Genomic DNA, 17676 nt, shown 5'->3' with positions numbered 1-17676 from the left:
AACTATAAGGTATACGATTAATCATTTCCCTTTATTTTTTAACTTTTTCTTAATTGGAAAAAGAAAATATTTTTAATATGAAATATAAAAATTCACATTTTACGATAATTATAAATTAACTCATAATTTTATAGAAAATATCTACAAAATTATCTAATTACAAAGCCGCGAGCTTCCATATTTTTAATGCTTCAAAAAGTAATTGCTATTAAATTTGAAATCCATTTTGTAATTTGAGAATTTATTGCTTTCTTGAAAACAAATGTAACATTTCAACTTGATCATTGTTTTCATTGTATAATTAGAAAAAAATATGTAAATATTTCAGGTTTAAATTTTTTATTTTCATCTATATTTTTAAAGAATTGATTATTTATCCAATCAAATTATTAATTTATTAAGTCTGCAATAACGATTAAAAAGAGTAAACATTATATCTAATGCTAGATGTTCTAAAATTTTTGTTTGCAATGTTTGACATGATTTATTCATTAGGTGCCCATTTGGTATGATTTATCTAATAGTTATAAGCTCCTTTCAAAATTTTTATTATTGTTTGGAGGTATTTTGAGTAGAGCTTTTGTAAAATAAATAAGTTATTTTGCCTCTACTAACAAATGCTCAAATTTAAGTTTTTATAAGTAGAAGTTGAAATTTTTTTAATATTAGAATGCTAAAAACATCTTTTTTATGTGACAATCTTATATCATTTCTTTGAGAACACAATTTTAAAAACTTGCCTACTAAAATAATTTTATAATTTTTAATCAAAGCTATCATTGATAGCTAAAAAACTAAAAATTTTTAGTAAAACTTCTACTAACAAAAGCACTAATTAAATGGGCTTTATTTGAAAACATATACTAAATGGAGCCTAAGTAGATAAAATAAGCTTAAAAATTTCAAGTGAATTTGTTGCATTAAGCCTAAGCTATCAATCATATACATGGCCTGAAATATTGCTTATGATTTACGTATACATTAGTAATTGAATATTGGCCAATTTGATATAATCAAAAGACTCTTCCATCGATAAGTGACATGCATGCATAAATCACGACATGTGATTAACTATTATCCGAAAAGATATTGATATAAAATAGAAGGTATGAATGAAAAGAAGGGGGAACAAAAAAAGGAGTTTTCAGCATTAAGTATCAATCAACATAACATGGTATTCATACAATAGTTGATGAAATCGATAATGTAATTAATCAACATAAGTAGTATGAATAGATAGATTATTTATACTCTAAAATATATTTTGAACTCTATTATTTTAAATACTCATTTAATAAATTTTAAAAAGGGTGGAGCTATTTAAACTAATTAAATTTATCTCTACAACCATTTTAAAAAATAAATTCATCATTAAGAATTTTAAATTTAAAATCTCGAAATTATCCTTCACTAATATCTTTCCCTACCCTCACATTTTGCAAACTAAATATTAATTTCACTTTCTTTCTTACATTCATTTTTTGCCTTTCTTACGGTATCATAATCTTTATTTTATACTTTCTAAATATAAGAATTTTTTTTCCTGGTATTCACTAACTTTTGTGATTGGTAAAAATTAATTTTTTTTTATATTTTCATTAAGTTGCTAATAAAAATTTTGTTGATGGGTTTTGCTCCACTTAGTTTATGACATAGCCTAGAACAAAACCAAATATTTAAGGTTGAAAGAAAATATATAAAGGAATTGATGAGAATTGAGGAACTAAAAATGAAAAGAGAAGAAAGTGTTAATTAAGTAATTTTAATAAAAAAAAACTATTTTAATAATAAAAATATTAATTAAAAAGATAGTGTAAAGAAGAAATTAGTGGGTTCAAATAGTACTACGCTTTTAAAAATAGATATTTATTTGACACTCTTTTAAATACCCAAATAATCATGAATCAATCTAATTCATTAACTATTTTATTTATTTTATACACCTGTTCAAATATTCATTTCACTTCAATCTTATTTTCTCATCAAAATCTCAAAGATAATAGAAATTTGAAAAAGTCATAACTTTATTGGATTAACTTCTGGCTCTATCTTGCCCCGTGGGCACCATACGACCTTTATTCACCTTGTAGTGAAGTTGCCATTAAATGAGAAAGAGTAATATCGTGCAGGTGCGAAGTAGCCACGTGCCACGTGAAGCAAACTGGGAATACAGGTCATTAGATGTGAACTATTAGTGTTGCAATTATTTTGTTTTAAGGGAATAAGAAAATGTTGTTGAATATAACAATAAATTAGTTAGATGAAAAAGTAGTTGTTGAAGCAAGTAGTTGGTGAGGATAGGAAGATGTGGGAATTTGGTTGTTGCAATTGGCATAAAATGTAGGTGATTTTAGCGGCATATAAGAAGTGATTGAATTACCAAAACTACAACGTTAATGAAAGAAAAAAATGAACCAAGAATGAAAGGATAGGAACATGTGGGAATTTTTTTTTTTTGAATACTATTTATACAGGACTGTAGGTATTACAATTAATATTTACACACAGATTCTACAATTGGGACCTTCATCGTGGCATGCACTCCTCTGAAGCGCTGCCCAAATTCTTCAAACCCTCTCAAATATTCGAGGGCTGTCCACTCTACTCACATTTCGTGAGGAATAGACTGGCTCCACTCAATTATGTGATAATTGAGGAAGGATTGTAAATAAGCCTCATAAATACTTTTATGGAGGCTCGAACCCTTGCACTCATTATTCTAAGTGCAAAGGCTCTCCCACTGGACCAAAGGCCCATTGGTGAACATGTGGGAATTTAAGGGTGTAGAATGTGGTCCAATATACTGAAAAGCAGCCAGGTCACACGGTGAAAAAAGCAGCATGTGGCATATATAGAATAATGGGTAATGCAGTCATGAGAAGGGAACTATTTTTATAGAAAGAAATGTAAACATGACAATAAAATCTCAATAAATTAATAATTTGGATTAAATTATGATTTTTTTTTGACAAAGTGATAAATTAATAATTCCATAAATTTCAAAAATACTAGTTGTTTGGGGTGAAAATTCATTCTAACCAAGCATCTATGAGAAGGAATGTGCTCCCGTAAGCCAAAAGCAACTCCTCGTGGAAACTCATTCTCGAGGAGTCGTCTGCTGGTCACTCTAATATTTCTGGACAGGGTAGACGTGATGTGAGACCCTAGTCCTGTTGGATCAATACATGGGTTTCTTCTAGAGAATTTGGGCACAAAACCTACTCAACAACTATTGCGACACCCATATATCTATATGACTTGTGCTAGAATAAAACAAAATCCATATGATATATCTACATGACATGTGAAAAATATGTTCTCAGCAATGTTTGCTTCTTTTTTAAATTAATTCCAACTTAGATCTCATCTTTGTCTTTTTGTAATGTGAAAAAAGCTATAGTTGGGTATTGTTTCTCAGTAACAAGAAATTATTCAATGTCAACATCATCTACTTCTTTGTTTAAAATGGTTCGTATAGTAGAATTATTATCTTTAACATGAAAATAAAAACCGTATAGTAATCTTATTACTATTAATATAAAGCAGCTAACTATTAAAAAATCTTCTTAAAAGAAAACTCTTATTCAAATAAAACATAATAGATATCAACTCTTAAAAAAATATTTTTTAAAAGAAATTTTTTTTATAGATAGTTATTTTTTGGACTGAATCAATATTTAAATTTTCTAATACCTTTTTAGATGTAATTTTTTAACAAAATTTTTTGATAACTGAATATTTCTTTCTCTCTCCTTTTTCAACATGATGCTTGTTTTCTCTGCATATATAAGTTTCTTTTTCAAATGTTTATCATACTTGGCTATTGTTAGCCTGTTGAATACTTGTTAAACCGCATGTATTTGTCTTTTTTTTTTCCCAATGATTTATGATATAGATTTGAATTTGAGGAAAGTTTTTGTGCTTATGGTCAGATAATTGTTTGAATGTTTTCAGAAAAAAAAAAGATTTATTGTGTTCCTAAACGGTGTCAGGGTTTTCAATTGACTTAAATTCAATTGTCCATTTCAGTAAATTACACTAGAGACCTTTTTATAATTTTTTAATGAAAATTTGGGTGTCCAAAACACATTTAAGAGTATAATATCCATTATGAATACGTATATTACACTAGAGATCTTCTGCGCGCTTACTTCTGTAAAGATCAAATTAAACAAGAACTTAATTTTATTTTGCAATAATTTCTCTGCCAAGGATTACACAATGGATAGAGGATCATTGGACATTCAAAAACATCAAATTTTGGAATTAGATGGAGTATGTGTAATGCTAAAAAATTAAAAAAGTAGGGTTATTTGAACCTACTAAATACTTTTTAAATACATTTACTATTGAAGCCCATTATTGAAATTTATAAATTAAAATTTTACTCTACATATCCACATAAATACAAATATATCCTTAACAACCAAATTCTATCCTAATGAGATTACTAAATAAACCCGGTAAACATCATTAACCTAGAGATATCAATTGGTTGCATCTTTCAATTTAGCTTAATAAAAATATGAAAATAAAATTTAATCTAAACCAATCAAACAAATTTTAATTTTTGGAACTTTTCTGCTAAACAAATATGTGTAGTTTATTACTAATTAATGAAATCGTATTGGGATTGAATCAATTTAAACAAATCAAATAAAAGTTATGAAAAATAACTTTCTCTCTCTCTCTCTCTCTATGTTTCTGTCTCTAGCCCTCATTTTTAGAGTTATTTCTAACCAAATAGCAAAATTAAAATGAGAATTGAAGTCATCGTTTAAAACTATAACTTAGGTTAATTATATGAGATCGAAATCCATTTTTAGCTGTTAAAAGACTTGAAGCCATTGTTTTGCAATTAGCCACATAACTTGAATCCCTTTACCCTTAAAAGTTGATCTTTGCCAACTAGAAAATCAAAGATAGGAGGTTACTACAACTTAGAAATCTCAATCCAAGAATTAGATTTATTTCATTTAATTGTATAGTTTAATAGACATTCGTAAAAATAAAAATAAAAATTAAGTCCATATAATTCTAGGGTTTAAGAGATGAAGATGGATGATAAAGTAAAAAAGAGATGGGCATATAGAGTACATTATTTTATTTAATTGCATAATTTTGTCCATAATAGTAAATTCATTAATAAATATTTTGATGGGTTCAAAAAAACCCGCCTAACTTAAAATCATTTTGAAATTTTTATTAGGTGTATTTAGAAACGGGCCGGGTTTGAATAGCATCACTCTCCGTAAATATATGAAGGCCGAGAAACCATCTTTTTCGGGGCATTGGGCATGAATGAGCCCATTATCACGACATTGACCGTCTTCTTGGTCAATTTCCAAGGCTAATTTGGGAGGCAAGCAACGAGGGGGTAGGAACGGAATTGACTGGTGAACCCACTTGAGCCATACGTCATTCGGTCTTCAGGTGTTTTTATAATTTACTTTGCAACTCATTTTCACTTTTCTTTTTTTTTTTGTTTTTTAGTATTTTCTTAATTTTCTTAAGGCAACTTATTTCACTCGTTGAATATGTTATGTTTTTCTTATTTTGGGCACATTTTAAGCTTCTTTTACTGCAAAAATCACTTCCAAAACAAGAAAATTCCAAACATATTTACCAAAATAATTATATCATTTTTTTTTTGATGCGATGGGACTCGTTAAAACGAGTTAGACAGGAACAAAGCGGGGTTGGGTAACCCCAAACAAATCTTTCAAAATAATAGGATAGATACTCACAGGAGGATTAGGGAAAAAGTGCAAGCCAAGAGGGGCTGATAATTATATCATATTTTGATCATCAGCTTTAAATTTAGACAACCAAACCAAAATATTTTATAATAAGATCATTTTTCTCGGCTCAACAAACTTAATCTATTTGTTATTTTGAAAAGAAAAAAAAATATGTAGAATTTGCTTAAATTGCACACTCGTGTGTTTGACAATAACAATGGAAATTGCTAGATCAACACCTCACCAAACCAAAAAGTCTTTACTTAAACAAGGGACACGCAACTAGCCTCCTACCCTCTCATTCTTCATAAATACATATACACGTACATACATACATACATTATATCCATTAAAAAGTAACTTGAAAACACAATAGAACCCAATAAAAAAATAAAGGTTTTATTGGTTTCATATATATATATATGTGTGTGTATTCAATAAATATAGGAAGGAAGGATAACAGTCATACGATTATAAATATTGAAATACTTGTATGTATGTATGTATGTATGTATGTATGTAAAATGAATATGTGGGAAACACACACAGGCACACCTAATGTTAAATTAAAATGTACCCTCAACTCAAAAAAAGACAAAAACGAAGGAAACGAAAACAAAATGCACCTACAAAACTCAACAAAGTAATTGATAACATTTTTCAAACCTCATAACTCACAAAACACTTCGAAAACCAAAAAAAAAAGATACTTTCTCTCTCTACACTCTACAATTCTCAAATGGGTTCAGGCAGCAGTAGACTCGGGTCGGGTCAAAGTCGTACCCGTGTCAATCGCCGATCGAAACTACTGCCGTCTCTGTTCTGTGGGTGCTCCTCATCTCGAACCGCTGCCGTTGAGGTATTTTACCACCGTCGTCTTCGTCATCAGTTCCGGTCAATTCACCCTAAATTTTTCAACTTTTTATTTTATTTTGATTTTAATTTTTTTCTGTTTCGTAATTTATCGGTGCTCGAAGATCGGATTAATCTAATCCACCCATTTCTGTATTTTCCCGAAATTTTGCATTTTCTTCCCTAAATTCTTCCCCAATGTCTTTGACTTTGCCTAAAGTTGTATGTTGCTGATTAGAATTTCCTTCCAAAGACCCGTCTGTACTGTAATCTCCGGTTCTGCTTGGCCGCAAGCGCTTGACTTTCCCTGAAACCATTCCTGATATGCGGACCTCCTGCACGTCTCGGTTGATTTCTTTTTTTTCTTTCTTCTATGAGTTTACTTTGTTATAGAATTTTATTTTCTAGGGTTGTGCGTGGGTAGTCTTATTTGTTTGTGCTCGTAGAAATATCATTAGCATAATTATTGAAGAAACTGCGAAGAATTTGAACCAGTTGTGAATGTGGGTCCCAGGTTAGTCTTGTGAAATGAACTGTTCAGGTATCATATCTTCATTGTAGTGAACAGAGATTCTAATTTAGTAGGATTGGATGATTACATGGCTTGATGGTGGATCATATTTTCTTCAGCTTGGAATTAGTTTTGTTAATCAACATTATTTTTAAATTGATGAAAGGAGGTTCTGGCAGAACCCTGATAAAGAATGGGTTTCTTTCTGACTATAAATGTTGGGAATCACTGTGGCATTGAGGGATTATGGGTAACTCTTGGGGTTACTTATTTTAGAAAAGCTCCTGTATGCCAATTATCATTTATTTTTCCTTGACTTATCAAGTTTCTTTATGGTTTATGAGTGCTCCTGCACTAGTGATTTGATCTATTTGCACCTTGTGGTGCTGCTTGGTGCTTAGCGTTAGATGGGTTTAGCTGATCTTGTTGGCATTTGTCACATTTAGTGTTTATATGACTCGTTCAGTTTTATTGCTGAAGTTGGTTATATAGAGGATGAAAGTTATGATGCATCACAGATTATCACCCACTTGACTTTCTCACTTGGTAATTCTAGCATCATGTGGCAGAGGGTTGATATATTGAAGTTTTTTTTTTCATTTGTAGATGGAAGAGTATTCAGATAAAAACGAGGTGAGCTCTTCAGAATGCCGTCATCCTCTCATCAATGCAGCCCAAAACCCCCCAGTATCTTCTTTGGTATCTAGTACAGGAACACAGTTTGATTCTGTAACTGGAGCCTCATCTGGAAGCAGTACTGCAGTTAGTGATGGTACTTATGCTGAAGATGGTAGGAGAAATGGTGGGCCTGATAATCATGGGAAAGGATTGGCTGATAGCAAGGAGTTAGTTCCTCCTTGTCTGGTAAGTGATGATTCTAGTCCCAATGAATATTATAGGGATAGAAGTGGTACTACAGCTAGTACTTCTTTTAAAGACCAAGAATCTTCAGAATCTGTCTCTGTAAATGATTCGGCTAACAAGAATGCAGTCAATGGTATTGAAAATCCAGCGGAAGGTGTATCTCAGATTGGTCCTGAACCAAGCTGTTCGTATTCTCAAAGCCTTGAAGATTCTGCTTCTGCTGAGGTGTCTGTAGAGACTCATGAGAGTGAAGTGATACCTGTGCATAATTCTCATTCTGATCCTGTTTCTCTTGCCTCTGATATACCGGTAGCTTTTCACTCACTCGGAGAGGAATCTATTAGAGGGGCGTTGCCTGGAGGTTTAGGATTTCTCTTGTCTAATAGGGACCAAGACCGAGTTGATGGAAATGTGCTACATGTTGATGTGGTTAGTATCTCCTCCAACATTCTGTCTCGTGGAAATGCTGATACAGATAACCGTGAGGCCAGAAGGAATAGCAGGAGAATGTTTCGGGATGCCTTTTCAAGACGTAGTTCTAGAAGGCTAACTGATTCTCCAACCATTGTTTTCTCCACTGACGATACTGGGGATCTAGGATCCCATGACAGATGGCTCCTTGATTTCAGTGGTGACTACTTCGATGATGGTGTAGGAGGTGATTCAGGTTACTTGGGCAGGAGAGTTCATAGCTTGAATGAGCGAAGAAGGCATTCAAGATCTGAGGTAAGGTTTAAAATGCATCTTTTACACAAAGATTATGCACTGACTTGCAGTCTGCATTGTATGTTGCAGCTGTACTTCTCCCCCCCCCCCCCCCCCCCTCTTTCATAATAATTATAAATTTGTCAATCGGCCATATTGTTAAGGATTTTCATTGTGATCATAGGTTAGTACCATTTTTGGCTCATTTCAGTACGAGCTATATTCTCATTTCAGTTGTTAGTGGGTTGATGGAAACTACGCATAATGATTGATGATCAGTTTTCCATTCCCATAGTGTCAAATAACTAAGGGTCAGCTTTTCACCGTTGATATAGTTTCTTCTCCGAACTTAGTCTGTTGACTTTTTTAAGTTAATAATGGGAGAATGGAAATCGCAACAATTTTTCTTTCAGCCTCTTTGGTAATTTTAATGTACTGCTTTATGTGAGGTTTCTCAGATTTGGGAAAGACTTCGAGCTGGCCTTGATGAGAATAGCCGGCGAACTACATTCTGTCCATCTGGACTCCATCCTGATGGTACATGCTCATGTGAGTCATTCGTGATGAGTGAGGATTCTGGTACCCGTGCAATATCACGAATTGTCATGCTTGCTGAAGCTCTGTTTGAGGTAGTCTTCCTTAAATGACTTGCGTGTTCTTTACCTATGTCACAAAATCATGTTTTTTCATCTATTCATGGGTCAATATATTGCATAATCTGCATTTTCATCATTTGTTGACTTGTTAAGGAGAATTTTGATTTCAGTCCAAGGTTTGTGTCTGTTACGATTAATGAGAGAACAGAGGAAACTATGCTTCTACCATGCTTTGGTTTAAAAGCTGTTCCTTAATTATTTCTTTGTGTAGCTATGAAATGTCTTATCTTCTGTATTTATTAATCTAATACCATATTTGAAACTGCAATTTTAGCGCCATGATTGGTTTCTTTTCAATTAGATTTAATTCTCAGAAAATTTTTGTTTCCTTCCAAATATGCCTCATGAGAAAAGCAGTATACTCCTGTGAGATGAGTGGATTTTTGCATATCCTTGTTATCATTGACCAGTAAAATTCTATATGGTTTATAGTTACTCATGCATTAGAATTCAAAGATGACCATATTGCTTCACCAGTGGATTGAGTACCTTTGTTTTAACATGAAATTTGCAGGTCTTGGATGAAATTCATCGCCAGCCTGTGTCACTTTCCTTATCCATGGTCTCACTTCCAGCACCGGAATCAGTTGTTGACTCATTCCCTATCAAGAGTCACAAAAAGGGGGATAAAGCTGAGGGTGGGGTTGAACCTGATCAGTAAGTTTCTTTATGAATCAATCCTCTACTCTGATGTGGTATTGTGTGTGTGGATCGATGGTTTAAGTTGCAGAGTGATTATAATCTTTGAATGTTTATGACTATAACTGATTCCTTACAATTGTTTGTTGTTTGCTAGGTGTTACATCTGCTTGGCCGAGTATGAGGAAGGGGACAGAATACGGCTTCTTCCTTGCCACCATGAGTATCACATGTCTTGTGTTGATAAATGGCTAAAAGAGATTCATGGGTAATTTCCTTACCATGTTCTACTTATTTTCATATATTCCATATTCTTTCCCTTCCTGAATAAGATTTACCATTGATTGGTCCTTTTTTTTTTTTTTAAATATTAATGGTTTTCTTTACTGTTCCATTGCACTTGCTGCTTACAGGGTGTGTCCACTATGTCGGAGAGATGTTCGTCAGGGTGCCACTGAATCATCCAACTCGGAAATTCCATCTGTTTGAAACAATTGTGCATAATGATGTAAATAGTAACAGATTTTTGCTACATAAATGTTGTGTACCAATATTTACTATAAACCTGTGCATGAATTTTAATATTGCGATATTAAGGCTCCATGTATTGTAGAATCTTTGCCACATGATGTTTTTTATTTTTATTTTCGGAAAGGTAGTAGCTATGTGGAAGTTTATCCATAGGTGAGTTCAGGAAATGGCATTTGCTGGCATCTTTGTACTATCCTGTGGTAATTTATCATGTTTGAAAAATACCCCACTTAGAAAATTATTGCCAATATTTGAAAGGCCCCAAAGGAGAGAAATTAGATTAACAACCAAAAGCAGGCTTGAATACCCAAAGTATACAATAGTAACTTTCTTTTACAATACCAAATTACGCGAAATAAAAGGCTTGAAGAACAGTATTCTTCTAAAATTGTTTATAATCTACAAAGAAGCAAAGCAAAAAACTAAGACGAGAAGTACAAATCTCTCTACAGTCTACTATTTCGGCAAAGGAGAGCCAGTCGGGCTCCAGAATGGATTCTGATGTTCGAGATAGGCGGCTGCAGGTTTCAGGTTGTTTCCATTTTCTCCGTTGTAATCATTGAAGAGGGGATTATTTCCAACGTTCTTAGAGCTACCACTAGTACAATCTTCATGCCCAGAAAATTTTTGTTGCTTGAGTGGAAATGAACGATCCTTACGAGCAAAGAGATTTGGGTGACCATTTTCATCATCGTCGTCATCAAAAGTTGTCCATCGCATTGAGTTGCTGTGCTTCTTCTCCCTCGCTGCATTTCGCATACTCTCCATGTCTCCTACGTGATCCTTGAACTCTTTTTTCACCACATCCAACACAACATCTCCATAACGATCAGCCCATGACCTTGAACATTCCACAAGAAAACACAGTTGAGAAATGAGATCAGCTAGGAAAGAAATGACTTGTCCATTCAATTATACTTTTGACTGCCCTTTTTCTTTTTTCCCTCCCCCAACTAAAATTAGGTCTCATTAGGATTGCACTAACACCATACTTATTCATTTTTCCTGAAGTTAGGTCTGATTAGGTAGTGGCTTTTGCACAGTTATTAGTGCCTATATTTATATTAACCATAAGAAAACAATGTAAAGGACTCACTTTGGGAAAAACTTTTCCAGGTCAGCCTTATCTACAGGAAGCGTGGTGGAAATTGCTTCGATTTGATCATTCCTGTTGGAACCCGCATCATACATAAGGACGTAAAACAAAAAACAAGTGCCCCATAAATACTCAAAACACGGTTGAAAAAGCTTACGAAAATTTCAGATTGGGGTTTGTAGTACAGAGTTCTGACTGAATTCGCGACAACTCCTTCTTTATGTTGTCTCCTAAAACCTGTAAATGCAAAATTTATGTAGACAACATCATGAGATGAAAATTAACACTATTTGTCTGAAGCACAAGATTAAAACTCAAAGCTCATTACACCTTGTCAATGAAAAAATCTGACGGAGAGCCATTTGAATGCAACTTCTTCTTGATCTCTCTAGTATTTGGTCCCTCTCCAACAGGGCTTGAAACAAGATTGCATGATCCCGAATAAACTTCACTATCTGACCTTTCATTGATAGGTAGAGGAGCAGTCTCATCCTCGGAATCATTTCTCTTCCATTTCTTAAAACCCTCAAAACCCCATTGCTTCTTTGCTGATTTCGATCCTTTCTCTTCCAAATCTGGACCATTTTCACCACCATGATGTCCCTCGCTATGGAATAAAGTCCTAAATGGTTTTCTCTTAGCTTTACCAACACCACCACTTCCCTTGACGGAGGCTTCATTTGTTAAGCTTTCTTGCATGAGAATTGATCTTGTCTCACTTTCATTTTCCTTCAAATGACTGTTCCAAAAAGGGTTTTCCCTGGAACACATGATATCATTCGTATTACAAACGGAGAATTGTGATTGATCAATAGTAAAAATGCTCTTCTCTTCTCTGTGTTTCTTGTGAGATGAAGCAAAGCTAAAAACTGAAGCTGCTTCTTTAATTTGCTTCATTGCAGACTTGTTGTTCTTTAACTTGTTCCTTGAATGAACGTTCTCTTTGTTGTTGTTAACCTGCAATTTCTCATCCTTCAAGTCAATGACCGACCATTCTTCTTCTGCATTCTCTTTGGTATCTTCCGGAATCGCCACAATCACATCCCTAGCCTCAATCTCGGCTCCTTGAACAGCCAATCGCTGCAACAATGGCCTCTTTGATGAATGGTACTCATCTTCTGATATGCATTTTGCATAAAGCAGCTCCTGCCAAATCCACAACCCCCGATAACGATAAATAATAAAAAGAACTTGCGAAAGAAAAGCTAACCTCCACTAGATAACTTACAGTTGAATGAAGCTTAATAATTAAGGACTAGAAAATTGAATCAAATGAATTAATACCTGCAAGAACACCAATTTATCTCTCAATATAACTGGCTGCTCATGTTCAGCCGGAGAAGCAATGAGGGTGTCGAGCAAATTGGATCTAAAAGCAGAAAGCTGAGGTTCATCTAGAATCCCTTCTTTGTGCAGACCCATCAAGTTCAAGATTTGGTGGAATGAATCCTGCTGCCACTTGAGATTATCAGACTGTAACTTGGCCAGCCTGTGCTCTGCCGCCGCCAACCGCTTTTTCTTTAATGAAAATGGAAGAATAGTCTTGCAAAGAGAGGTGATTGAATCATGAAGCGAAGTATAGTATGTGGGTGTGTATGTATACACCATTTTCTTAGATTTTTTCCTTGTTTTGGTGACTTTTTGTTGATTTTGAGAGATTTTGCTATCTGGGTAAGATAGAAGACTGTTGCTGTGAGTTGCCAGCGCTTTCGGATTTGAGTTTCTTTTTTTTTTCTTTTTTTTTTCCTCTCAAAAAGATTGTCTGTTTGATTTGTGTTGTCGTGTAAGTAAGAGTCTGAAGGAGACGGTTCATAAGAGTTTGAATCTTGGGAAAAAACTTAACGGTCACTTGAAACTAGCCGTTGTGGGGGGGAAAAGATGTACTCTTAATTATTTGTGGAGTGACACGGTGTCGTTTTACGGTGGACAGCCTGTCCGTGATAATGCGCCCGGAAGAACCAAGCCATGAAACCAACCAACCAGATCAAATTGCACGGAGATAGATATACTAACATTGTTAGCCATTTTAAATTAATTGGGAAAATAAAATTTTCTCACGACATCTTAAAAAAATCTAAAAAGAAAATTGTGACGTGCATTTAGCTCAATAATTGAATGTAAAGATCAAGAACACTATACGATTGTAAGTGATTCATATTAGTGGGGGAAAATGATATTCCACCTCTACTAAAAAGCAACATTATTTATGCCTTTTACATTTTTTTATGTGATACAAACCATACATTTATATTTTATGTGACAACCGTTAAAAAGTTTCTAGCTAATCTTTTGATTTTTTTTTATTTTTTTTAATCTTGAAAAGGAATCTGTTGTGGGTCACGATGTATCATCAAATTGATCGGAAGGAACAAATATAAATTTCCCACCTTTGGATTTGAGATATTGATTGGCCCACTTGAAGACAGGTGTGGAGCATTATTTGATGAAAATTCAATTCAAGGTGGGCCGCAAAACAATGAAAAGATAATGATCTCCAGTGCTATATGGATCGCTTACTTTCTTATACAAACTACAAGTACTTTTCAAGTCATGGAGTGAATGATACAGAGTTAATTATAGCCAGGTCCCAGGTGTCTGATATTTATTTTAGAATGGGTGGTAGTGCCGCCAACCCAAGAAGCCTTAATCGGGTTATCAGTGAGATAAAGATAATACGTTGAAAAAATTAAAAACAAAAACAAAAATAACACGGGATTGTTAGCTAATTAAACAAAAGTAGTCTTGCATATTCATATATATATATAGACAAACAAGAATTAATCATAGATGCATATTGCGCAGATGATGATAATGAATTAATCTGCTGATGAAGCTGCAGGGTCCAGGATTTGCATTCTGCAACAGGGGCAATTATGAGCATTGGTGGCAAGCCATGGCAACAAGCACCTTGCATGAAACCTATGAGCACAAGGCAAGTGCACCAAGGTGTCACCAACCTTGAATCTCTCGAGGCAAATTGCACACTCTTCTTGCTCACAAGCTTTCCAGCTCAACTTGGACCAACTAAACCTTTTTGAACCACTCTTCTTTGATCCAAACACTTGTGTATGTAACACCGTAGACTTATTAATATTCATCAATACTGAGCTCTCTTTGCCATTTTGCCTGAATATATTCACATAAATATATATCCAAATAAACAAGGTCCATATATTAATTTTTTTTTTTTTTTTAAAGAAAGGGTAGAGAGAGAGAGGGCTTCTGGGCATCTGGAAGTATTTTACCTGCTATTGCTATCTGAGGATTTCCTTTGAGTTCCGAGTCTCTCATCTAACCTTTCTTTAGCTTCTCTAGCTACTCCTGCAAGCTGCTCATCTTCACACGCTTGGTTGATTATGCTTCTCTGGTAATAATTTGACAAATCAAAATCATCGATTTAAAATAAATAAACAAAAAAAAGAAATAAAAAATGTATAGATATTTTATAGCTAGAATTAATTAAAATGAATAGATATTTTAGAGCAAGAATTAATAACTAAGAGGCATATATATGAAATAAAATACCAGAGAAGAGATAGAAGAAGTGTGATGAGACTCGTGGCTGCTTGTGTATAAACAAAAAGAGGACCTTCTGCTCATAGACATAGACATAGAAGACCACGTTGGCGCCAAGCCATCTGAGGCTGAGCTGCACCCTCCTCCACTTTGATGAATCCTTCTTCTTCTTGCACATTCAACTCCAGGTAGCATACCAGCCATTACTAGCTATAATGAAAATTAAACTAAGTAAAAAATAAGCTCTCTCTCAACTCTTGATTGGGGGAAAAAAATCAACATAATTCGAAAGAAAAAACTCTTGATATGAAGCTAGCTAAGCCGCAGATAATTTCCATATGACACTTTGACGGAAGAATTATGAAACAGCTATATTTATATGCATAAATCAATACGAATTCAATACATCATGGTTGGGGGAAAAAAAAAACAGATTAAAAAAATATATAAATGAAACTGTGGTTACCAACTTACCCTGCGCAGTGAAGCTAGCTCAGCTCCAGTAGGAGACAGAGGAGGGTCCACAGTCAGTCTCAGTCACCCACACCATCGATCTTGAATTACATCGATACAAAGGAACAACCAAAATCTGAATCATTATTGCCCTTGTCCTCAAACTTATTATGATATAGTTAAGTTGTGTAAAGAAAACAGAAGTTTTAATATTGCAAGAGTTCCTTTAATAAAAAAAGAAAAGTCAAATTATGGGTGTATGCACCATTGAGTTTTGGTTTAGATTATATTTGATGATATGTGATTTCATTTGCTACCATTTTTGCTGAATCCTCCCTCAGTACCATTTTCATTTCACCATGATCACGTGATATAGATCATTGTTCTGATCCTTTCCTCTCTCTCTCTCACTCTCTCTCTCTATATATATATATATATATATTAACTGTAAAATTATTTATAAATACCAAAAGTTAAATTGACAATTGTGCTTTTTTTTTTGAATACTGATTGACAATTGTGTTTTTTTTTCTAATACTGATTACACATCAAATTACTGCATTACACAGATATTTACAACAACTGCTATTATAACAGATATATTACACTGATATTATATTAAATTCTATAAAGTACATGCCAAGACAAATAATCTCTCACAGATAAGAGATGTCCATACTCCACTCACATTTCGCAAGGGAGAATGATTTATAGATATTAAGAATATTTAGCCTCCACAATGGTTTTGTGGGGGCTTGAACAATTGTGCTTTTTCTTGATATAGACCAAGGCCGAAGTGGCTACAATTGTGCTTTTTCTTGAAACATTAGAAGAAGAGTGAAAAAGTAAAGCAAAAAAATTATGTATATAAAGAGTAAGTTGCATGATTTATCAATACAAACCTTTTAAAGAGCTCGATTTAGACATTTAAAATCTCCAAATTTTATTCAAAAATCATATTGATAGAATTCCCAACTCGACGGCTTAAATTTTTGTGCCTTTTTCTTGTAAAAAATGGTTCAGAAAATATTCCAAATTTTATGTACGTTGCAAGAGATCTTGGAAGGCTATAAGGTAAATGAAAAATATATTTAATGTTTGAAAACGATGACTTTGGATTTATGGGGTTCGTTACAGAAGTTGCACCTGCAAGTGAAAGCGAAACTGTCCCTAATACATATGAAAAGACTTTTTGAAATGAATGGCCGTGTTGATGCTTTTCAATGATTTGCCGGATGGATTAAAAATCTAGAAGAAATCATCACCATTGCCTCATAGGATTAATAAAATAGGTATAAAAAAAATCTATTAGTTTGTTAAATGTAAATATTTTCTATAGCATGTTGTTGTTCTTTCTTGATGGTGCAATGTTTCAAGGTTTTCTTCATTTATCTGGGCGAATAATCTTTGTTGTTCATGCCAGTCTCGCACATCAGTTAATTGATTTATTACAAATATATCGGTTAACAAGTAGAAAATATATATTTTTTTTAATGCACCTGAATATATATTTAACAAGTAGAAAATGCTTACCAATATTGGAAAATTTTATTAATACGAAATACTTCAATAGAAAAGAATTTACCGATCATGGCGACGATGATAATATTTCTAAAATGGTACAGATAATCTCGCATTGTCTAGACAAAAATTATGGTGAAAATTAAAAAAATTACAATATGAGGCACGTTTTTAGCCCCCAACGACTTTGCTTAATGAAGCCTCATGGTTCTTCTAATTCCTTACTTCATAAATTTTCATCTCTTATAACTCTAAAGATCCTACTTATATCCAAGGGATCAATCCTGCTCAAAATCCTACAACGCAAATAGATTTGCTCGACAATTTGAGTTGTGGGAACTTTTAATAAGATTCCATCGCACTCACATACATGTAAGTGCATTTGCGACCAACTAACTTTTATTATGATTTGCATTTTTTTTATTATAATTAGCATCATTTGAATGGGTAAGAATTATTATGATGTCATGGCGGTTTTTTTTTTTTTAAATAACAACTTTTTCCTATTCTTTGGGTTCATTATGGACAATTGAGAGGTTATTCTGCTTTTCTTTCCTTGCATACTAATGAAAGAGTAAGAAGTTCAAAAAA

At 33.5% G+C, this 17676-nt stretch overlaps 3 protein-coding genes across 3 annotated transcripts; 1 reads left to right on the top strand and 2 right to left on the bottom strand.

The window, feature by feature from the left end:
* The first annotated feature begins 6369 nt into the window (after nt 1-6369).
* Nucleotides 6370-10666, top strand: LOC18054660. Its single transcript, XM_006453650.2, has 6 exons — nt 6370-6600; nt 7711-8694; nt 9132-9302; nt 9844-9986; nt 10126-10236; nt 10382-10666. Exons 1-6 carry the CDS (start codon nt 6481-6483, stop codon nt 10455-10457), a joined length of 1605 nt encoding a protein of 534 aa, XP_006453713.1. The 5' UTR covers nt 6370-6480; the 3' UTR covers nt 10458-10666.
* Nucleotides 10667-10753: 87 nt separating this feature from the next.
* LOC18054658 lies at nt 10754-13449 on the bottom strand. The gene is made up of 5 exons (XM_006453651.2): nt 12880-13449; nt 11926-12741; nt 11753-11832; nt 11596-11667; nt 10754-11340 (listed from the first exon to the last, which is right to left on the bottom strand). The coding sequence occupies exons 1-5, from the start codon at nt 13201-13203 to the stop codon at nt 10956-10958; spliced, it is 1677 nt and encodes a 558-aa protein (XP_006453714.1). The 5' UTR covers nt 13204-13449; the 3' UTR covers nt 10754-10955.
* Nucleotides 13450-14373: 924 nt separating this feature from the next.
* Nucleotides 14374-15536, bottom strand: LOC18054657 (probable E3 ubiquitin-protein ligase RHY1A). The gene is made up of 3 exons (XM_006453648.2): nt 15121-15536; nt 14841-14959; nt 14374-14721 (listed from the first exon to the last, which is right to left on the bottom strand). Exons 1-3 carry the CDS (start codon nt 15313-15315, stop codon nt 14412-14414), a joined length of 624 nt encoding a protein of 207 aa, XP_006453711.1. The 5' UTR covers nt 15316-15536; the 3' UTR covers nt 14374-14411.
* Nucleotides 15537-17676: the final 2140 nt, after the last annotated feature.

The sequence above is a fragment of the Citrus clementina genome, unplaced genomic scaffold (assembly GCF_000493195.1).
Source record: "Citrus clementina cultivar Clemenules unplaced genomic scaffold, Citrus_clementina_v1.0 scaffold_1, whole genome shotgun sequence".
In the NCBI taxonomy this organism is placed as follows: domain Eukaryota; kingdom Viridiplantae; phylum Streptophyta; class Magnoliopsida; order Sapindales; family Rutaceae; genus Citrus; species Citrus x clementina.
This window is presented reverse-complemented; position numbering and strand designations above follow the sequence as displayed.